This window comes from Thunnus thynnus, chromosome 17, assembly GCF_963924715.1.
Source record: "Thunnus thynnus chromosome 17, fThuThy2.1, whole genome shotgun sequence".
Classification (NCBI taxonomy): domain Eukaryota; kingdom Metazoa; phylum Chordata; class Actinopteri; order Scombriformes; family Scombridae; genus Thunnus; species Thunnus thynnus.
In genome coordinates this window covers 5,081,378-5,105,439 of record NC_089533.1, presented here as the reverse complement: position 1 = coordinate 5,105,439, position 24,062 = coordinate 5,081,378, and the positions used below count along the sequence as shown (strand labels likewise).

At 37.6% G+C, this 24,062-nt stretch overlaps 2 protein-coding genes across 2 annotated transcripts in view; one reads left to right on the top strand and one right to left on the bottom strand.

Annotated features, from left to right (window-relative positions):
- Nucleotides 1-7,223, top strand: part of radil2a (Ras association and DIL domains 2a) — a 32,395-nt gene extending 25,172 nt beyond the window's left edge. Inside the window, exons 14-16 of the mRNA XM_067571351.1 lie at nt 4,481-4,605; nt 5,334-5,473; nt 5,567-7,223. Coding sequence (XP_067427452.1) covers nt 4,481-4,605; nt 5,334-5,473; nt 5,567-5,666 — 365 coding nt within the window. The 3' untranslated portion in view covers nt 5,667-7,223. The remainder of the gene's footprint in view (nt 1-4,480; nt 4,606-5,333; nt 5,474-5,566) is intronic.
- On the bottom strand, nt 7,190-22,531 carry LOC137168640 (uncharacterized). Its single transcript, XM_067571352.1, has 6 exons — nt 22,351-22,531; nt 14,674-14,780; nt 14,360-14,507; nt 12,694-12,814; nt 12,486-12,611; nt 7,190-10,143 (listed from the first exon to the last, which is right to left on the bottom strand). Exons 2-6 carry the CDS (start codon nt 14,734-14,736, stop codon nt 9,771-9,773), a joined length of 831 nt encoding a protein of 276 aa, XP_067427453.1. The 5' UTR covers nt 14,737-14,780; nt 22,351-22,531; the 3' UTR covers nt 7,190-9,770.
- Between the last annotated feature and the right edge of the window lie 1,531 nt (nt 22,532-24,062).

Sequence of the window (24,062 nt, the reverse complement as noted above, 5' to 3'; positions counted from 1 at the left end):
TCATAGTGTTGCGTTCAAAAAAAAGAGCTTAAGAGAGAAGTTAAAACGCTGCTTACGGTCTTTAAAACGCATAAACCCGACCAATCAGTGCATGAAGTGGGCGTGATTGATGGAAAGTTACAGGGGAACAAATATGTGTTTCATATTTCACAGGAACACATCCAATCGTTGAGATATTTCACTCAAAAACCACAAATGACAACCTCATGGTGGCGCTAGAGGAAAAGTCAGGAGATCATCAAAGTCAGCAGGATTCATCATCTGGGGACCAAAAACTTTATGGCGATCCGACCGCTAAATGTTGACGTATTTCTGTCTGGACCAAAGTGGTAAACCGACCAAAATGCAAAAAACATTTCTTGAGTTTCTCAGTTGTGAGGATTTATTGCTTCTCTCTGTTTTATATCGTCGTAAAGTGAATATCTTTAGGTTTTTTTATTGTTGATTTAAAAAAAAACAAGCAATTTGAAGATGTCATTTGGGCTCCAAGAAGAAGTGATGAGTGTGTTTCACTAAACAAAAACCCATCAGATCCATCAATAATGAATAATAGCTGTTACTCGCGTGTTATTTGAAACATATTCATTTTTTTGTCTGATTCTTTAATGTGGTCCCTGAAAGCCACACTAACAGCTGAAAGACATTAAGTGAAACCCGACAACAGAAGAGGACGATTGAGAGTAAGACACGCTGCCACCACGCATGACGACACGCTGACAGCAGCTCAGAAAGACCCGCTCACGGCTTCACTTACAAACAGCAGGTTCTGATTCAAATGACACACAACCCTGTCACTGAGAGTCGAGCTTAAACTTTGTCCCCTCTGTTACCAACGTCTGGAATGAGGTCATCGGCGCTCGTTCTTCCCAAAACCTCATCTACTTCCCGTGACTGACGGAATCTATTAAGGAAAGTATTTAGCGTCTTGACCCCGTGGACCCGCCGCATTTTTTGTCCCTGGCGGTTCCAGGTTCCCATAAAGGTGCCCTGACATAAAAAGGGAGGTGGAGCGCCTTCGTCGTCCTCCCTTCATCTTGTTTTTTTTTTTTTTAACTGACTCTGGAGGTCAGGAATTTCAAGTGGAAGAGCTGTGCAGGGTGGGTTCGCTCTGCAGAGGAAAGAGTGTTTCCTCTTACGCCCGTATTGTTTTTCCCAAAAACCTCCGCCATGAGGTCATCTGTGGGAGTGTGAAAGTCAAATACTTCAGTCTTCAAGTCCGACCGAGATTGTAAATATAAACTGAAATGATAGTTCAGCTATTCGAGAGAGGATGAAAACATATTTTAAACATATGTGTGGAACAGCAGTGGTAGTTAAAGAGCAGCTTGTGGGCTGAATCTGTCCCTCCAGAGAGAAGTGAGTGAAGTAAATATATTTGATTATTGCACAGATGATATTGATAATTAGCCTTGTCAGAAGTCTTTGGCACTAAATCCCCCCACTGAGTCCACACACTGGTGGCACTGGTGGCTGATGAGGCTGATGAGGCTGATGAATCTGCGAAGACGAGGCTGTTACAGGGAGGTGGTGGAACGAGCACTAAAGGCAGAGAGGAAGACAAACATATTTAAAAGGACAGCTGCTTGATGATATTAGTGAGCATGTGTGAGAAATAAAACTACATTTGGCCCCTGAAGAAAGCTGAACTTTTCACTTTCATAGTTTACATCAAAAGAGTCATTTTTGCCAAATTTGTACTGATATAATTCCTCACTTACTAACTGGGGAAAAATCCCATTCGCTGCTGGATACAGTCCTTAAAGAAACAGCTTCATCTATCAGTTATATTCTCATTAATAATTCAACATCAGCGTGATGGGTTCAGTCAGAGACGAGGCTCCGTCTCTAGCTGCTCTCTGAAAGTCCTCAGATCTCGACCAGACCTTCAGAAGCACTTTTCGTCACATGTGATTGTGTTTGTTCTTAAGAGGTTCAACCTGTGCTAATGCGCTCACTAAAGGATCCCCCACCGCGGCTGTGTGCAATTACAGAGAGGATTTAAGCTGCAGGATTTTGTTGATCTTAATCAGATGTCTTTACTCTCATTGGCTACTTGTTGCATTGTGTTTTCCATTAGTGCTTTTATCAAAAGCAATTTGCTTAAAGGGGTTTTTTTGGGATTAGATTGAAACAAGCCATCTGGTACTTTACCTGTATGTATATCAGTCCTTAATGGCAGGAATTCAACACTTAAATATTTTATACATCTGCTAAATCTATATAGTAAAGCAACATGGAGAGGTGCAACAACCAGTCCATCAGTACATCAACTGAAAATTAAACTACCAAACATTAAATAGTTCCAGCTTCTTGTCTTTTTCTTTTCTTACATGATAGTAACTTTGAATCATGTTTAGGTTTTGGACTATCAGCCGGACAGAAGACTGACGACTGATCTGATGACGTCACCTTTGGTGCCGGGAAATATTGACGATTGATTTCTGATGTTTTGTAGACTAAACAATTCATCAACCAAGCAGAAAATAAGCAACAAATTAATAAATAGTGAAAATAATGGTTAGTTACAGCCCTGTAACTACTTTATTCCAGCACTTGGTTTATATTCAAGACTTCACCGCTAGTTGTAGATTTTCTGGAATATCAGGAAAATTGATGTTCAAGATTTGTTCAAGAAGAAAAACTAGATAATAACCCAACCGCAGTGAAGTGATGTTTTTAAGTTTTGTCCAACTTTACAGCTGTAGTATCTTCAGCTGCAACGATTAGTTGATTAATCGTTTAATTGACAACTATTTTGATAATAAGTTAATCATTTTAGGTCATTTTTTTAAGCAGAAAAATTCCAAATTCTCAGTTTCCAGCTTCTTAAATGTGAATATTTCCTGTTTTCTTGAGTCCTCGTCACAGTAAACTGAATGTCTTTAGGTTGTGGACTGTTTGTTGGGATAAAACAAGACGTCTGATGACGTCATCTTGGACTTTGGGAAACAGTGACATCGATATTTTTCACCATTTTCTGACATTTTATAGACCAAACTAATTTATTAATTGAGAAAACAATCAATAGTTGCAGCCCTACTAGTGTCAAACATATATTGATCTGTAGTTAAGATGTGTATGTGTCACGGATTAGTTAAGGGAATATGCCTGAATATCGTCCCACCAGTCGTACCTTGGCCTCCAGCGTATCTACCTCTGTGCTTTTGGATAACGGATAATGTTATTTTGAAAGTTTGGTAATCCTTTAATCTGGCCCCAAGAATTACAGAGAGGTGGTGATGTCAGGAGAGAAAAGAGCAGTGGCCGATCCGTCATGGGAATTTACAGTTGGGTTGGTGCGTGGAATCTTAATCGGGAGCGGCATTGTTCGGGGCAGGTCCTGCGTGGGGGGCAGACAGGCTGCATGTTGGGAAAGGCGGAGGGAGAGCTCGGGGGAGAGAAGGGGAGCAGAGCGGGAGCTGCAGGGGTGGGAACAGGGGTTTTTTTTTTTTTTTTGGGAATGCTACTGTTGCTGCGTTGTTGTTGTGACAGCCCGTCCCACATGAGCCAGAGGAAGATAGGAAGTCCCTGACGCTCCGCAGAGAGGGGAACCTGTCTCTGTTCACGTCCCGCTGCTCAGCCTGACAGATCTGATCTCAGGCGGCTCAGTAGATGATTTAAGGGTTGAAACTCTAAAGCTTTCTGTTTGGAGAAGAGGGTTATGAACGAATATGTTTGGTACAGTTAGTCTGCAGCTGTGGTTGCATCTGTGTGAGGCTGAGTTAAAGCTAACATGATCATAATGACAACGCTGCTGTTTAACATGTGTACAGTTTATTCCCATTTAAATCTTTATTACCAAAAGATTTTCAACATTACACATTGAAAATAAAGTGTTTGGGACGTTCCTTCACTATTTTCATCATTCAAGGCTGCAGCTAATAATTGTTTTCATTATCAGATAATCTTGACGATTATTTTCTTCTTCTTTTGTCTATAAAATGTCAGAAAATAGTGAAAAATGCCTGTTATCATATCCTAGAGCCTGAGGTGGCATCTTCATCAGTTGTTTTGTCTTATCAACAATCCAAAGTCTAAAGATATTCAGTTTTCTGTCATGTTTGACATATAAAAGCTTCAAATTCTCACATTTGAGAAGCTGCTTTCCTGTCGATCGACTAATCACTGCAGCTCTGATTCATGCAGGTCTGTTGATGAGTTTATTTGCATGTCGATGTTTTAAGTCTTATATAACTCACATTTTTTCTTGCGGCCTCGACATGTCAGTTTTTCAAGCAGATGTTCTGTTTACACCATGTCCACCATCTTAGCGTGTTAGCATGCTAACATTTGCTGATTGGCACTAAACACAAAGTACAGCTGAGACTGTCGGGAAAGTCATAAGTTTTGCAGATGGTCATAAAGCAAAGTACGGGACAAATTAAAATGTCTTGATGTTGCTGCATGATGTCATCTCAGCTGTGTGGGTCCTAAATGTTTTCAGCATGTTTAACACTTTGAACTGTGTGTGTTTGTTTAGCCAATGGATGTAACGAGAGAAAGGCGTACAACGTGGAAGAAGAAGAAGAAGACAGAGAGGAAGTGTTCACGGTGGAGCTGCACAGAGGACCTCACGGTCTCGGCCTGGCGCTCGTAGACGGAACGGTACGACATCTTCTTCCTGCTCTCATCCATCATACATCCACTCTTCTTCTTCTCTCCTTTATAACGCTGACTTCATCAAAGACAGCAGGCACAGTTTTAGTCACTAGTGACGTAAGAATGAATTTGAAAGACCAAATCTTATCTGGATTGTTTCAGATCAGCAGCCACGAGGCTTTTCACGCACAATTTAATCCGGACAAGAAGCACAAAAAAAACTCTTGTGTAGCTGCTCAGATCTCATGGAAAAGACTAATCAGATCAGACTATAAACTGCAGGGATTTCAACTCCGCACACAACTACACATCTAATCACACAAAGTGTTTTTACCGACAGACCAGGAGTTTTTCAGTCCGGTCTCGTGGACGGAAGCCAAACTCAACCAAACTGATATTTTTCTGCTGAGGAGTCAATAAGACGGTTTACAGTTAAAACAATAGTATATACACATATTTGTGGATTTCAATCATATTTGTGGAATTAAATATTGAATTATAAAACTTCCACATGATGCTAAGAGGACGATTGACATAAAGTTTGATAATCGTTTGTCATTTTTAAGCATTTTTAAAGTTTTAAAGTTGGATTTGATGCTTTTCTGTCACACATGACAGTAAACTGATCATCTCTGGGTTGATCAGACAAAACATTTGAAGACGTCACTTTTATTATTATTATTTACTCCACTCGAGTGCCTCAATATCTGTTTTCCTGTTTCCTCTTTACACAGAAGACGCCGCTGAGAATGAGCGGGATTTACGTGAAGTCGGTGGTGCCCGACTCGCCCGCCGCTCAGTGTCAGAAGCTGAAAATGGGCGACCGCATCCTGGCTGTAAACGGCATCAGCCTGGTCGGTATGGAATACAACATGTGAGTATAAAAACGTCTGCAGATATCAGCCTGATCTCCTCCCCCCCCCCCCGTCGCTGTGCGCTCACACCTTTCTCTTCTCTGTCGTCACAGCGGGAGAGAACTGATCCGAACATCGGGAGACTCGCTCAGACTGCTGGTGGCCAAGATCGACTCGAAAACGAGCGGCTCGGCGACTACGACTAAATGCTGAAGTGAACGAGCTCCGGCGGACGATCAAGTGCAATTGGGAATACTGGAGGACGTGTGGTTGTGTACAGTACAGTTCTTCCTTCCTGCTGTATCCAAAGTCAGTATTTCTCACAGGATGGAAAAACACAACTCCCCCCCACCAACCCCCAACCCCCAACCTCCCCCTCCCCCGCTTCTCATCTCATTTTGTGAGGTTTGTGCGTAAAAAAAAAAAAGAGCGTCGAGACAATCAGCCCAAGCAGCGGGACTCTCGCTCGTTTTTTTTTTTTTTTCCGCTCATCACCTCTGTGAATGTCATCTCAAACCAAAAAAACAGCGGTCGGCTGTGGGCGTTTTCTAGCAGACAGGTGGTCAGCTCTTTCTACTGCTCCAGCTTCTTTGTGGGGCGGCAGAACGAGTTTTCCTTCTTTCTTCTTCATAACTCGTAAAAAGGTTCGGCGGTGAGGAAAAATAGCCCGTCTGTGGCAGTTTTTGCAGTCGCTACTTGTGAAACATCTATTTGGATGTCTGCGTATTCCTGTCTGAAGAGCACCGACATGTCTGGCATCGACTGGAACTGTTTGGAAATTCATTGCAAATTATGGCTTTTATGGCTATTTTAATCACTGTGAAACACTATATTTTACACTGCGACTTCCTCCATCTTTACCCCGTCAGTTTAGTCTGTCAGGGAGTCGTTCCTTCATCTGTCAGTGTGAGATCATTTCATCTGTTTTGTTTATATTCTGTCCACTTTTACACACACTTCTAGGAACATTCTCAAAACAAGGGAAACCGGTTCATTATCTCATTCCACTGGGAGAACTTTTGCTTGTTTTAAGGGGAAAAAAATCGAGGCTGGATTTAAGACGATATAATTTTATTTGTATTGTAGCGGTTGGTCGTTTTAATTGTGGCCTTTAGAGCATCATACAGATCCTCACATTTATGTATTTTCCACTTTTTATCACATGAAACACAATAGAGCTGCAACAACTCAGTGATCACTCGATGGACAGAAGATTTAATTGGCAACTGTAGTCATTTTTTAAGCAAAAATGCCCAAAAATGTTCTGGTTTCAGCTTCTCAAATGTGATGATTTAATGCTTTTCTTTGTCATCTATGATAGTAAACTGAATATCTTTGGGATGTGGACTGTTGTGGACTGTTGGTCAAGACATTTGAGGACGTCACCTCGGACATTTTTCAACATTTTACGGATCAAACAACAGATCAATTCTATGAGAAAAACAGATTAATCGATAATGAAAATAATCGTGAGTTGCAGCTCTATTACAGTTTCCAAAAACAGTTTGGAGATTAAAAAAAATATAAAAAGTCCACATATTAAAATGCACAGAAAGCTAAAATGGGAAAGTCTGTTATAATGTTCTCTCAGCTGTTTGTTTTGGGATCTTTCAGTAGAGAAATTCTTCACATAAACCGATATGTGTGTGTAAATAGTTGTATTAAAATGAAGCTTTACTGCCAGAAGTTTGGCTCCGAATCATTAAACATGTTAGAGTTACTGATCTGAAAGCAGCTTTTTTTTTTTTTTGTCTGATTTTTAATGTGTTTAACACAGTAGAACATCATCCTGCTGCAGCTCTGAAGTCTCTCTGTGTTCTTCATCCGCCATGTAAACAGTGTTAAAGTATATCGACTCACACAAATTATTTCAATTTTTGTTATATTTATATTGCGCAGTATTTTTGAACCTATGAAATAAATATTATTTTGACTTTGAAAACTTTGCATTTTGTTGATTTTTTACACTCCCGGATGCTTCCCGCTTATTCTGACTTCATGACTTAATATCTGTGTGTGTGTGTGTGTGTGTGTGTGTGTGTGTTAGTGGCTTCAGAGTGAATTGAATTTACAGCTGGAATCTAAAAGTCTGGCTGGGTGGAGCAGCAGGGAGGCTGCAGGGTGTGTCGGCTGCATGGCACGCTTTAGTGGCCGCCACCAGCCGCTGTTTATAGCTATTCTGTGGTTTCCACCAGCCAAGCATTTTCCACTGACTCCGACACGGCACAGTTCAGCTCCTCAGGCCGCGATTAAAAAACACTGTTTTTATGTTGGTATAAAAAAAAAACCCAACAGTCTTGAACATGTTGTGCACTTTTACTTGATTTACAACCCCCCGGGAGCAAACATCTGAGTGTGTAATTAAAGTGTAAATATGCCACAAGGTGCTGAGTGTGAAGCTCCTCCTGCAGCTTTCTGACAGAAATCCAAACTTTCCTGATTGTTCACAGTGTTTTATTTATCTTCACACTGCAGGGTGTCATGCTCAGCTGCTGCTAACACTTGAACTCGACACACAGATCCAGTCACACTAAATGTTCTTACTGACAGACGAATCCTGTGGACAAAAGCCAAACTCTTTAATATTTTTAGAATATGTTTCTATCGAGGAGTCAGCTCGTTAGTTATCATTAACAACAGCTTAAAGGACGGGTTCACAATCTTTCAAATCTATCTTAAAACAACAGTTGGGAGTGAAGCTAATATGAAGCTTCAGCGTCCAAATGAGTCAAATTAAGTAGATATCTTTCAACGTTACAGTCTTTTTAGTGCCAAAGTTCCTCTTTTTGTTACTATACTTCCACCGCAGCTCAACAGGGAAACACTGTCAGAGGAAACACAAAGAGGGGATTTGATGCTAAACAGACTGTAAATGTGTCAGATATCCACTTGACATGACTAACTCAGACTGTTGAAGACTCATATAAGCTTCACATCAACTTTTTTGGGGATCTTTTAATAGCCAGTATGAGCAGGAGGATGTTTAATGATTTGGAAAACCTCTTCCAGTGTTCATATGGACACCTTAAGTCCTTTAATAAGACTGTTTACAGTTATAACAGTTAAAACACTCAGAACAGTAAAATCTAATCTCAAATTATAAACATCTTATTTTATTGAGGTTTATATGTAGAGCTGCAACTATTAGTCAACAGAAAGTTAATCTGCTATTCTTAATCAACTATTTTGATAATCAAATAATCATTTTTGTCATTTTTTTCAAAGGTCAAATGTGAGGATTTGAAACTTTTCTGTATCATACATGATAGTAAACTTTCACTTTTTATTTATTTTGGATGATATTTCAAAACTCTTCATCCACACGGAAGACATCACATCAGTTTTGTACCTGAAACATTTCTGTTGATCTCCACTTGTTGTTTTCTTAACCTTTAGTGTCCTTTAACTCCGGCTAATTATAAGAAAAAGGCAAGTTACTCAGTCTAAAATCATTCAGACACACAGAACTGTGTTTTGAGTTTTAGTCTGAATCATAAAGTTTCCAAAAACTAAAAAAACTTTCATGTAAACGTTTGAAATTATGCACTAAAACATCTAGAATTATGAGCACTATCATTAAGGCTGTTAAACTTCTTTTCTGTTGGTGTGTCACATTTTTTTACGTCAGTCACAAGACTTCAGACTGCTCGTAGTTCAGACTGTAGACCCGTGCGAGTTGGTGACAGTTGCACAAACACGAAGACTAATTTGAAACCGAAATAGCTGGAATAGTTAAACTGAAATAATCAGTCACACCAGCTGACAGTTAGCCGGAACGAGGAAAACATGACTCGTAATTTGTGGTTTGCAAATGATGTTGTAAAGTGTTTTTTGAGGGTGTAGTTTCCCCTTCAAAACATACAGTTTACATACAGTATGTTTCTATGTATGTTTACTTGTTCTGCTCTAGCTGCACACCCTTATTTTATTATTTTATACTCTAACCTCCACAGTTTAGCTCGACTGATTTGACTGCACAGGAACATCACTCAAAAGCAACATCTCTGTCCAGGTTCTTTATAATATGAAAATAATAAAACATCTGAACGTCAAAAGTCTTTATACCCTAAACCCCTTTTGTTGTTGTTGTTGTTGTGCAATTTTGTATACTTTGTCTTCCTGTTTAGAAGTTTCACAAGGAACAATTTAACCAGAATACACAACAGATTTTGTATAAATAAAACATCAATGTTTGTCAAAAACCAGCAACCAGCGACAGAACCGACAAATGATTGATTATTAAGATATTTGTCCCATAAAAAAATCAGAGTTATGACTCTTCAGTGTGACAGTAGAACTCATTGATAAGAAACGCTGTCAGTCATGTAATTTAGAGACAGTCCTGCCAGCAGAGTCCGGCTTTGCCCTGAAGTAGTGATCACAGTTGAGGACGGGACAGTCTGTAAAAGGCAGCTTGTAGTCGTAGAACACCGCGGTCTCTGGAGGAGTTTCCTCCGGGCCTCCTTCGAAGCCGCACTCCTCCAGGGAGCTCTCTGGGGGCAGGCGGACCTCCTCTGTGGACACTCTGCTCCTGAAAACCTCCAGCCTGGAGCTCTGGATCCCGACCCGCTCTCGGATAATCCTGATCAGACTGAAAACTTTGCTGCTGCTCGCCAAAACCACCTCAAAGTTCCCCGGATGGGCTGCAGCGGAGTCGAAGGGAATCAGTCTGACGCTCAGACGAAGGAACCTGAAGTTAAAACTGGATTTTAGATCAAACGGCGTCCAGTTCATGTGTTGTTGTTTTGAGGGTTTAGAAAAGGGAATTACATTTCTGCTTTGAAACAAGAGTCCTGTGAGAGTGAATGTAATTATGGGTTTTACAAATCAAGTTATGACTGTAATGTTTTACAAGGAGAACTGTATGGTGGCCCTGAAGTGCAAAACACAACATTTCAATGGAAAAAAAAGTATCTTTTTATCATTATTATTATTATTATTATTGTTATTATTATTGTTGTAGTTGTTGTTGTTGTTGTTATGTTTTTTTGCTGTATGTAAAGTGTCCTTGGGTTATGTGAAAGGCACCTAAAATTGAATGTAGTATTATTATTATTATTACAACTTCAGAAAATACATCAATAATTTTGCATAAACACAGTATTTCACAAATCAAACTAACAGCACATAAAACAATTCTTTGACACATTTTTGTATTTTTTTTTCCAACTGTAATTTAAGAGATTTTTTCCTGAAAATTACATGTTTTATGTATTCATAATTCATAATAATATTCATAATACTGCCTTCTAGCTTCTGCAGAGACAGTGTTGCATTAGAGGTTGTTTGTAGCTGTTTGTTGCTAGGCTAGCATGTTTCTTCAAGTCCATTTATAGTGAGTTAATCAGTCATAGCCTAGTTTATTTATTTTTAGTAAGCTTATGAAACAGGAGTAACAAGTACACAGCAAGTGACCGACCATATAACTTGTGTGTATGAACACAACAGTGATAACGATAATAATTCAATAAAAACCCATTATGTATGAATGTGTTTCAACAGCATTTTTGTTGATACATTCAGCTACAGATGAAATGTTCTGTTTGACAAATATAATCGGCTCAAGTTTTATTCCTTCAGCTTGTAAATTTTGATTTTCTCATATAAAATTTGGTCAGAAAAACAAATTAATTAAGTAAAACTCAGAGTCTGAGTGTTTGACTGCAATCTAGACAAATGTGGGATTTACATTCTGCTTTAAGGAAAGTATGTCATGTGTTATAAGACATCAAAACAAAACTGAAAACACAACAACAACAAAATGTGGTATTTTTGGTTTTTAATTCGTTCATGTGTTTCTTATCTTCAAAACCTCTTATATTTGATCCAATACAGTATTTGGTTTTTTTTGTTAAATCCTGCAAAAGTAAAGGAGACACCTGCAAACACAGTATCATATGTTGCTACTAAACTAAACATGATGCCAACCAGGTCACAAAGGTGGCAACATCTGTGTAAAGGTCCAGCTAAAGGTCAACATAAGGTCTTCTTTGTTTACTAAGCTGCTGAGTCATGTGTCATGAAGTAGTATTTGTAATTTTAGCGTCAGGCAGTGAGTCACAGTGTGATTTACTGCTGATAGCTGAGGGTCAGAAATAACTCTGGCTTAGTTAACCTCAGACACGGAGGTGTGGTCGCAGCAGTTAGTGTCTGTCAACACGGCCTGAAGTTTGTCAGGAGCTGCTCAGTTTGAACTGGTTCAGCCGCAGAAGCTGTTGAAACTGTTTAGGGACATATTTGATGTGTGTATGGCTTCATTTGACGTAATGTTGGAACAAGCTGCTGCTCCTTCCATTTATTCTACGAGTGTGTTTGTTATGTCTGTATTGAGCAATAGTGGAAGACTTTACTTCAATAAAAGTACTAATACTGCAATGTCAAAATAGTCCTTTACAAGTTCAAGACCTGCATTCAAACTCCTTTAAGTAAAAGTACAGAAGTATTATCAGCAAAAAGTAATTTTGCAGAAAAATGGCCCCTTGACTGAAACAGTATTTTATGATATTATGTTTAGCATTTATAAGCAGTAAACAAACATTTAATAAATTGTTTATATTATAATAATATAGTTATACACAGATAAAAGGATATTTTTTAAGTGTTTACTAATGCACAGTATTTGTCATTAAGACATATTTGACAGTATTACACCTGTGTTTTACTATATTGTCGTTCATTTTCTGTTTGTACAGCAGCATCCGCTCACGGCCACCCACAGGGGGAATTATAGCGTTGACAAATACATTAATAAACACTTATATCTGCTTACGACTAAGTCGTATTTTACTGGTGTAGCTGATGGAGGTGGAACTAATTTTATATACAGTTTGATATTTAAGTCCAGTGTTTTTCAACCTTGGACTTGAGGCACTCTAAAGGGTCACAAGATAAGTCTGAGGGGTCGTGAGATGATTAATGGGGTAAGAAATTACGTTCCACCACTGGGACTGAGAGGAGTCACCTCCCCAGCTGATCTCTGTCTGTCTGTCAAACTGCCTCTGTCCTCAGTTTGTGTTCATGTACATGAAGTACCTGTCCTTTTCAGGGTTTGACAGTCTCAGGTGACGGTGAACACGTTGATCCAAACAGGAGACGTCCTCCTTCTCAGCTGCTCCTCGTCTTTTCATAAAGTCCTCGAGCTCGGTGTCGTCTCTCAGTCTTTGATTACAACAATAAAACAGCCACAGTTAAATAAAAGGGGAAAAAAAGATACTCAAACACAGAAAACAGTCTGTCTTACCTCAGTCTCTGTACTTGTCCGCTCAAGTTTTGATAACTGATCATGTTATCGGCGGTCTTCAGCAGCTGAGTCAACATGTGGAGCTGATACTGCTGACACGGGACGCCCAAGTCCATCAGACCTGCAACCAGAGACACAGGGGTCAATGAAAGCGGACCTTCTCAATACAAATACTTTAAAACTGTTTATTATGGATGAAATGTTGCAAAAGTTCAGGTATTTTTTTTTAAAACAACATTTAGACCCAACAAGTCTCCCAAATTAAACGACCACATACTGTAGGTTGTTTGACCATGCACTCCAGCAGTCATCAGCTGGACCACATCATTTGTCAAATAACTGTTAAAATAATGATGTTTTACAATGTGACAACACTGTGGTTAAGGTCTGGTTAGCTTTAGACAGAAAAACCACTTGGTTATAATTAGTGAAAGATGGTTTGGGTTGAAATGATCATTTGAAACATGGTGTGGGTTAAAGTTACTACTTCCTTAAAGTTATGCAACCTTTAACAGTAAACACCATGACAATCATAGTTACGGTTTTTTTAAAAAACTGTCCTGACTGGCAGTTGGAAACAGGAAGTGAACAGCTGTCTCCTGCAGCAAAGTCCACTTTTTGCAGGTTAGGCTCTAACCAGCCACCCAACCCGCGACCTCTGAATATGGAAATGTGTTACCTTATATTGATGTCATCTGACCTGCGCCACGTCTCGGGGTCATAATTGTTAGATCGCTAGATGGCGTCTGTCACTCAAATGTAACTATGGGTAGTTTTTGGCAACTGACATTATGCGTTAAATAAGGAGTTTTTTCAACTATAAATCATGCAAAGATATTCCAGTAGCCCTCCAGATTATAAACACAGACCTGAAAATGTGCATAATATGCCTCCTTTAAGTACCCTAAAAAGAAATGGCAGTAGATATGTAGTCTAAAACACTGATTGAGAAGGAACCTTAAAAAAAATACATATTTAAAAATCAAGATAAAGACATAGAGATAAAAATATTTAAAAATCAGTATATCAGTTTCATTCTACAGCTTGTAATGTGGTTTCCATCCTAATATGCATAGTAAAAAATGTAATCTAACTGAAAATGAGTTTGATTTACTGCCTTTGCTGTCATTCTTCTTTGTGGATATTTATGTGTGAAGACTTCAATGTAGTTTGAGGTAATTCCCACTGAATCACAGTCTGCACCTCACAGATTTCTATCCTGCAGGTCTGAGCTGAGCCGAGTATAGTTTACCCTGTGTGTCTGAAGTTTGACGGACAAAAGGAACATTGTCCCGGTTTTGTTTCCCAGAGCCAGTTTGCTCTTATCTACGAGGGGGATGAGAGAGCTACAGAGAGCTCTCCAGGAAATGAGCCACTGCTCACATTATCAAAGTCTGATTCACAGCACCCTCCTTAAATACTTCAGTGCAACCACAATGTGGCATTTGCTTAATACTGACTCACATATCTCTTTCTAATCTCTTTTTTCCTTTAAGAGTAGCTGACATTCAAAGGAGTGAGGAGAAATGACGAGAGTTTTCAACTGGCCCCCCCCCCACAGATCTGAGGCATATAAAACAATCATCAACAAGAGCAAGAAGAAGAAAGGCAGGGGGAGACATTTCCCACAGCTTGTTCAGACTAGTGCAGAGAGGTGACGGGTTACCAAACTGGAAATGGTTCAGGTTGACAGATCCACTTCTGTCTGCGTCACTGGGGCTGAAACGCTCATCCACCTGCTCCTGATGATCAGAAAACCACCCGATCATCTCGTCCAGGAAACTCTCAAACTCTGGCCTGTTGGACCTGAAGGCCTGGCGGGTTTTATCCGTGGAAACCATTAATGATGTTTAATACAAATCAGTACAAAGATACCACCAAAACTTCAAAATCTGCAATTCCAGTTAACTTGCTGGACAAATTTTATGTTTCTTAATGTTTTTTTTAGGTCTGTATACGAGTGACTGATTCTTTACGCACCTTTTTATGGTCTTTGTTGCGTTTTGGGGGCCGCTGTTTTTTCTTCTTCATGTTTTCCTGCATGTGAAATGTCTCATCCAGGACGAGGAAGGAAGCAGCACTCAGCTCTGTGTTTACATGAGATATGAGGTTGATGGCTGATGTCAGTCGCTCATTGTGCAAGAACAGATAAAATACTGTTGTTTATGCTGGAAGTAGAATCACTGGAAGCTGTTGTTTTTGGTTTTTCCATAATCCTACAGTTCAACGTATCAGTTTTACACTATCAATAAAAGATACATACAGCTGAATGTAAGGTCAGTTTGAATTTTAAATAAACAGATTTGGCAAATCAGACTTTCTAACTTTAAAAAGCAGAAAAACTAAAAATGAATAAAGCAGGTTCCAACTGTTTTGTGTCAGATTCACATCCCTGTCAAATGAACACCCTTCATAAAAATTTATTTCAACTATTTATCATTTCACTTTTAGCTGTTTTTCCATTACTTTGCTAATTATTTCAACCAAATCCATTACAATTTATCTATTACTTTTAGCTATTTCACCATCTATCCATATTGAACACAGATTAAAGCTTAAAGAAATCGCTAAAAGTAACAGATAAGTTATTACTTTTAGCAAACTATTTCAACCATTTACACATTATTTTTTAGCTATTTCACCAATTATCCCAACTTTTTAGCCAACTACCATGGCTGTGTCCCAAATCACTTCCTTATTCAATCATTCACTAATCCCTATATAATAGACACTAAATAGTGAGCGGCAAATCAAGATTTCGCACACTAATTCATCGTCATCACAGTCAGCTGCAATGTGGAGCATTGCATTGTGGGATTGTTAGCAGGAAGTAGTGTACATGCCATGGACGCTACTTTTTTCATTCCATTGTGGAATTTTAGAGGGCACTGTATAGCGGATATATTTACACACTCAGCATTCGGACGCTTAATTAAAATGGTGGAGGGTAAATGTAGTGCACTATATAGCAAATAGGGAGTGATTTCGGACACAGCCCATGTATTTTACCATTACCAGTTTAGCTACAGTTTTCACACACTCTCAACATGTGATGTTCAGGTGTTAAAGCTGCCTCAATACAGTATGTGGATTTTTTTTATTTATTCAAAAATGTAATCTCTATTCTAATCTCTATTTTTTCAAATTAGTTGACCTACTCCACAACGTTTCCAAGTAACCCAAACTGCAAAAATAATGGTTGGGCATCAGCCTACGTGCAGTCTGGCTGTTATTGTACAGCAGACCGGGTACAGTGACTAAACCAGTTAACCTGTGACTGGACATGCACAGTAAAAAACTTTAGGAGGTGCAGACGCCCTGATTTACAGCGCCGTTAAGTGATTAATCCTTCTTAAACCCAGCAGATACGACATTACAGCAACAGAGTGACAAAAGGGAAGAATAGCAACGATAGTTTAGTGATGGCTCATCCTTCCTGCTCATCTTAAACAATGAAGGCAGGAAACAAAGCCATGGTGACCAGTTAAACATGACGAGGGAGTTCACTGCTGTCATTGGCTTCCTCAGCCCCAGTACATGTCCCAGTACATGTTCCAGTCACAAGACTGGGAGCTGGGGGCTGAGGGGGGGGGGGGGGGGGGGAGGGGTTCCTGAGATCCAGCCCCTCCCTCAGACACAGACAGGAAATCCCGTCTGGAGTCGAAGGGGTACGGGGAAAGACTCTCTGACTTGGAGGAAAGCCAGTCAGGATGCCTCTGAGTTTGAGAGGTGTTTGATTTACTGATTACGATGAAAGACGTATTCATGTACTTAAGTAAAAGTACTAATACCGAAATGGAAAAATACTCAGTTGAGGGTAATTCATTCATTGTCATTCGTACTTGCTATTACGTGTTTATAAAATAATCTTCAGAGATCTTGAGAAGATGATTTATCTGAAAAGTCTAATATTTAAAGCAGAGGTGTATTCAGGTCTTTTACTTAAGTAAAAGTATCACTACTGCAATACAACAAGCTCCATTAGATGTTAAAGTCCTACGTTGAAAATGTCACTTAAGTAAAAAATGTTATTAGCAGAATGTTCTTAAAGTATCACAAGTAAAAATACTCATAATTCAGTTCGATGTGAGTGTTATAGTAAATATTGGATTATTATTACTGATGCATTAACGCAAGAGTATAAATTTACTGTTATAATTGGTTGAGATGCTAATTTTAACTATTTTGCATACCGCATAAACCATTTATTAATTGTTTATATGCTGCTTGAATAAAATCTTAATCTGCAAAGTAACTCATACAGTAACTTCAGCTGTCAAATAAATGCATTTCCCTCTGTAGAGGACAAGTAGAAAGAAAAAAAAAGGAAATTCTCGAGTAAAGTACCAGCATTTAAATGCACAATATGTAATTTCTGCCACTAGGGGTCTCTAAATCAAAACAATAACAAAAGCGTGGGATCATGGGAGTTGTTGTCCTCATTGTGAAACAACCAGCTTCTCCAAGTTAGGGTTACTTCGGTGTTCATATTCAGGAGGTTTTTACCGTGAGCCAAATTATTCACAGAGGTCTTCTCTCCAAAACAAACGTACGTGGGGAATAACATGGGACTCCATTTCTAAGCTAACGTTAGCTAGTGTTGCACTCTGTTGGCGCTGTAGGGGGACGGGAGGGAGGCAAGGCACTTGGGAACGTCCATAAACGTCACATCCTTTGGATTGGAAACCTTACAAGGCTGTTATAGGCAACCAAGAAAGTCAAAGAAGGTCTCATTTTATGATTTCTTCACATTCTGTTGATCATTTTAGCTAATTTTTGAATGTTTTAAACTAAATTCTTACATAATTCTTACATATTGCACTTTTAAATGTACTTTTCACTCTAGAAAAATGAAGATATTAGTTCTAGTAATAATAGAGAGGTGGTCATCCTTTTTTCCTGTGTCTGTAATATGTTAAAATCCCCTCTGAGGATCAAAAATGAAACTTCTGAATCACTAAATGAGCTCAACCATCTGTGAATCCAAACTGCTTTTTTTATGTTTCTGACAGAAAACAAGGAACGCTTCCTATGAGAACAATACAACACATTATGTGGCTTTCATCTCTGCACTTATAAAATTCCTCTCATGCATATTTATGCCTCTGCAACAGGCAGATCACTTCAAAGAGAATTTCAGTTTCCACCAACCACTCTGCAAATATCTGTGGAGAACCACAGGTGTGTGCTTGGTGCTGTGTGTGGAAAGCAGGGCGGGGACTGTTCGGACACAGCGGTCATGTTTTACTCTGACCACATGAGTGCCAAAGTGTGTGCTCATGCAACATGAAACTCAAGGAAAGTTTCCTACAGGCTCTCATGCAGAACTTAACAAAAAAGCCCAAATGAACAGTGGTTGAAGAAATATTTCAATCCTTTACTTGAAGCGAGACCATGTAACTTTTGCTGAATAGCAGCTACTGTGCCACAAGTGTAATTTATTATCTAATGGTCAACACATCCTCATAATTAAACAACCACATAGGAGTGTTTTCTAATATGCATCAGCAGCTTTCCAAAAGGGTTAGAAAAAGATCATGGTTTGGGTTAAAATTAACACTAGAAACATGGTTTATTCTTCCTTAAAGTTAGGCAACCTCCGTCATTACAGCAACAGTGAACACCATAACAATCATACTAATTGACCCGACTCGCAGTTAGAAACAGGAAGTGAACAGCAGGTCTCCTGTAGCTACGTCCACTTTTGCCATCTATCTATCTAACCATCCACCGAACCGACCTCATCCTAATATGAAAATTTGTCAACTTATATAGACTCACTTCTTCGGGTCATAATTACTAGATGGCGTCTGCCACTCAAATGTAACTATAAGTCAATTTTGCCGGCTGAATTTTCGACCTATAGTGTTGTTTTTCATTTGAGGATGGGCTGATAATGGTGAATGCTAAATGCTAATTATTTAAAGGACGGGTTCACAATTTTTCAAATGTGTCTTAAAACAACTGTCAGGAGCCCAAATGAACATTGAAACATGTTTTTCTTGCTGTAATCATTCCTCTTGTTCATACTGACCATTAGAAGATCCTTTCATAATGTACTTACAATGGAAGTAATGGGAGCCAAAAATCCACAGTCCTCCTTCTGTGCAAAAATGTATTTAAAAGTTAATCTGAAGCTAATATGAAGATTCAAATCAAGTAGATTGTAAATCTTTCAATGTTACAGTCTTTTTGGTGCCAAAGTTCCTCTTTTTATTACTGTACTTCCACCGCAGCTCAACATGGAAACACTGTCCAAGGAAACACAAAGAGGGAATTTGATGCTAAAAAGACTGTAAATGTGTCAGATATCCACTTGATATGACTAACTCACACTGCTGAAGCCTCATATAAGCTTCACAACAACTTTTAAACGACTGTGTGGACACACTGTGGATTTTGGCCTCCATCACTTACACTGAAACCACATTTGAAGGGGATCTTTTAACAGCCAGTATGAACAGGAGGAATGATTACAGCGAGGAAAACCTCTTTCAGTGTTAATATAAACACCTGACAGTCGTTTTAAGACACACTTGAAAAATTGTGAACTTGTCCTTCAAGAGTCATCAAGTGTGACTCAGCAATGAGCTACTGGTCATTCCACACCAAATAAGGCTCTAGCAGGAAAACCTCTGAACTACTACTGAAATGAGCAATGGTGGATATTATTGCTCATGAATTGAACATTTCATTTGTAATAAGGAAAATATGTTGTGTCTTCCTTCTGAACTTACATCATGTTGCTTTAAGTAAAACTACCACACTGTAAATATTCTCCATTACAAGTAAGAGTTCTGCATTGAAAATCATACACAAGTAAAAGTACATATCATTAGCTAAATGTACTTGATGCAGTAAATATGACTCCTGTGAGGTGGAGCTAATTTTAAGTATTTTATATACTGTTGGGTAATTTTTTTAGGGTGGCAACTAACAATTATTTTCATTATCAACTAATCTGTTATGTGTGTAAAATGACAGAAAATAGTGAAAAATGGCTGTTAAGGAGCCCAGAGTGATGTATTCAAACACCAACCTCCATAAAATGGAAAAAGAAAAGCAAAATGTCACTTTGGTGAAGCTGGAACCAGAGTCTTTGATATTTTAAACAATCATCAAAATTGCTGCAGATTGCAGATTCTGATGATACTGATGACATTTTCAGGGGTACAAAGTTTTTATCTGACAAGACTAATACTTTATAAGCAGTGATGGAAGACGTATTCAGGTGTTTTACTTAAGTAAAATTAGAAAATTAAAATTATAAATTACAAAAGTCACAATGTCACTTAAGTAAACATACATATGTATTATTAGCAGGATGCTAAGTACTCATAATTCAGTTAAATTCCCCCTATGAGTGTTATACTTTATATATTATATTATTATATCATTATTATTACTAATGCGTTAATTTGTTAGGAGCATTGGTGCTAATTTTAACTATTCTATGTAGCTGCAGTTGGGTAGTTTATCTTTAACAATGCATCATATTTTATAAACTCATCATGTTTTTGTGTGCTAAGTCTTAATCTGTAACATAACTACTAACTATAAATGTCTGATAAATGTAAAAACAATATTCCCTCTGAATAACCTTAAAGTTTATGCTTTTAGTAAGTTCAGTACTTGAGTAAATATACTTTACTTTCTTCCACTGCCAGTGAATTAGTAATGAAAAATTAAAAAAAAAAAAAAAAAAGAAGGCTGCTTTCCTCTAAAAACATGTAACTAGGGCAGCACAGAGAGCTCTGAGCCTTGAAGCAGTTGACATGTTTCACCCACAGCGCTGTAGGACATGAGGTGAGTGTAATCCCTGCTTATGTTGACAGCAGCTCTATCAGAAAGGTCATATCTGCAGTATTAGCTCCTCAGCCGAGTGTTTATCTCTGAACAGTGTCAGAATAATAAAATGAGTTGGTTTGCCTCATCTGTGCAGTTCATTGTCAGTTTGTGTTCCTTTATAGCACACTCAAGGAAAGCTTTCAGTCATTTTTAAACATCCTATAGTTTCTCAGATCAGTGGTACAGTTGAGCTCATAAAGTTTGGTTACAGCGCCCTCTGTTGGATTGAAAAGAAAAGGATGGGAGGATGCCTCAGTTTCTTTATAAATACATACACAAATCTGTTCTCAGTTTTTGCACTTTTATTTGAACATTTATTGAAATGAAAGCATGTGAGAAGTTTAGAGGGAAAAATCACTATTTGGTGGAGCTGTTAACAACTCATAGACATGTGAAATGTGACCCCGACTACACACTGCTTTTTGTAAGACGTCAAAAGCCAAAAAGGTTGGAAACCACTGGTTTCATCTTTAACAATGTGTTGTATTTTAAAAGCTTGTTATATTATCCATTGTGTCAAATATTCATCTGAAAAGTAACTAAAGCTGTCAAATAAATGTAGTGGAGTAGAAAGTACAATATTTCCCTCTGAGATGTAGTGGAGTGGAAGTATAAAGTAGCATCAAATGGAAATATTCAAGTAAAGTACAAGTACCTCAAAATTATATTTAATTATACTTAATAATTTAAGAATAACAATTTTAATCCTAAAACCCTCTTTCAACTTTTCATATCAAGATGAGGATAAACAGCATTAATGTATAAAGTTACTGTGAATGAATAAATCCATTTTTTAATAGTGCATAACATGAATTCATACATAATTTATGCCCTAAATCATCATTCAATTGTGAATCATGCTTCAGTTATGCATGACTGCAGTTACACGTGTCTTGCATCCTTATTATAAAGTCTAAGCAGAATATTTTAAAGGTTCTTTAAGCTCTAAAACATAAAGCTGAAGCATTAAACTAATGATATAAAAGGTAATTTTTATTATTTTTGTGTCTCCAAAAAGTCAAATTCAATAAAAACATACACTATATAAAATTAAATCAAATATCAACCCATATTTATGTTTTTTGTCCAAAATTTCAGTAATGCTTTTAGACAGTGATGGTAGAAATATTATTTAATTAAGTAAAGAATATACAGCATACACTTTACATATTGTAAAAACATGGGTATATAAAGTATATATAATATAAAGTATATATACTATTTGCATGTATATATGTAACTGTATATTCCTTGAATATATAATATAGCTTTTCCTTTTTAATTTCTTCTTCTATGCTACTTATGTACTTTTTTCCAATTTGCCAAATTTATCGTTTAATTCTGTTGTAATTTAAAATATTTTATATTTTTACATTGTTTTTATGTGTAGCGTGGATGGGGCTACAACTGAATCTCATTGTGCAATTCCGTTTTGTAAAATGACAATTAAAATGAAACTTGAATGTCACTACTGCACCACTTGACAATCTCATTAACATGTAAGCAGCATTTTAAAGGTGTTACTGGTTGACGTGAAGCTAATTCTTTTTAAATTGTGTTGTGGTTTAATCTAAAAAACGATACATCAGCTTTCAGATACATGTAGTGTAATAAAAGTAGAATATTTCTCTCTGTAATGTAGTTAAGTGGAAGTATAAAGAAGAATAAAGTAGAAATACTAATTTAATAATAATTTAAACATGTCACATTAGAATCAATATCTGTTGCTTTAGATCAATTCTACTAATCAATCAGACCTCAGAGGTGAATGACGCAGACAGGAAGCTTCATACTGTGAATATGACTCACATGTAATCAGTATTCATCCAGGCTGGACGTCTCTGTCTCTCTGCTGAACTTCTCTCTTCTTCTTTTTGAAGTTGAAACTATTCTAGTCTGGTGTTGAATCACTCTGTTGACTGGTCGCCATGGGAACGGGACCTTCACACCTGCAGTGATTTATTATAGAGGGGGTCGACCACTGAACAAACGAGAAGGAAGAGTTGAGCCGCCAACCAGATTCACAGACACATTTTTTTTTTTTTTGTTTGAGCTCATCAGCAATAAAACAAAATAAAAGTTCAGGATCTTCAGTGGAAACAACAGATGTGTTGACATTTGTGTCCAGCAGGTGTCAGTAACCACAGGCTCATGTTTGATAACTGCTCCTGACGCCATGCATCATCTGTTACAAGGAAATTAATGCAACGTTATGTTTTTCTCTTCTGCTGGTTTCACATTTTCAAAGCTAAAAAGATCAAGATAATTAGATTTAATGTTTTTCTGTTTTAGACAATGTTAGCTTTTAATATGTGCATTTGTGCTCTGACTTATATTCTCTCCCTCTTTCACACACACACACACACACACACTCGTATAAACTGTATAAATACATATGATTATTGTAAACTTATTGTTTTAGCATTTTCAGTGTTTATTGTTAAGCACTTTGTAGCTCTATTAAAAGTGCTATATTACTTGTCATTAAGAGTCTCATTATTTTATGTAAGACACAATCTACAGATGATTATTTTCAGCAGCATTTAACTTTCCATGTGTGAAAATACGTTTAAAAAATCACCAACTTACACAAGTATTGAAAAGAGATAAAAGTGAGTCACAACATCAAGGTATTTTACACTATTTTACACTCCAACACAACATTTCAGAGGGAAATATATACTATATTTGTATAACATCTACAGCTACTAGTTAGTTTTTAGAGTAAGACTGTACATTAATAATATAATAAGCTTAAACATGTGTTATTAAAGATTAAACCAGTGGTTCCCAACTTTTTTTGGAGCATTTTGGAGCATTTTGTCTATACGTTGTTAGTAGTCAGTAGTAGTGATTTCCCTTCTTAACTTAATTCTTTTTCTCATTTAAATAAGTGTTCAAAGCCCTGAGTATCTGTAGTATCTGTAAAGTATCCAATATTTCACAAAGAACAGCAAAGATTAGAGAAAAGTCCAAAAAAAAAAAAAAATCTACTGTAAATTTGTGTAATTTTCTTCTCTCCAACCTCATGAATCATCTCAGGACACCTCCGATTTATCTTGGGACTCTTTGGAGGGAAACAGTGCTAATCTAATAATGTCAAATATAGAAAATATATCAGTCAGAGGGGCCATTTTTATGCAGAAACTTGTTTTTAACTGCATTTATTTATGATAATACTTCTATTTAAGTACTATTTACAGTGTAAATGAGTATGTAAAACTGATAATTCTACTTACGTGAATGATCTGAATACTTTTCCACCACTGGCGAAGGTCGATGAAAAAGGTTTTTTGGGGTTGGTGAAAATAAATGTTGGCAGAAAATGAATCAAGAGTCAATTCTGTTTTCCTTCAGCTCATTTTGTTCTCAGTGAGTCTCTCAGTGAGTGAGAGAAAAAACAGTACAAACTGTTTATGAAGTGATTTTTTTTTTTTTGTGCCTTGAAAGTGGAAAAGTTTAATAACAGTCCAGCTCAAACTTAAAGTTGTGTAATTGTCTTAGGAATTTCTTCAAAGAGT

Bases quoted from the DNA above. Each gene is read 5' to 3' on its own strand.
- LOC137168640 (XM_067571352.1), bottom strand. From the start codon at position 14,736: ATGCAGGAAAACATGAAGAAGAAAAAACAGCGGCCCCCAAAACGCAAC. The intron at 12,815-14,359 runs GTAACCCGTCAC...CTCTGGTTGCAG, and splicing joins CCTGAACCATTTCCAGTTTG to GTCTGATGGACTTGGGCGTC. The intron at 12,612-12,693 runs GTAAGACAGACT...TTGTAATCAAAG, and splicing joins GGACAAGTACAGAGACTGAG to ACTGAGAGACGACACCGAGC.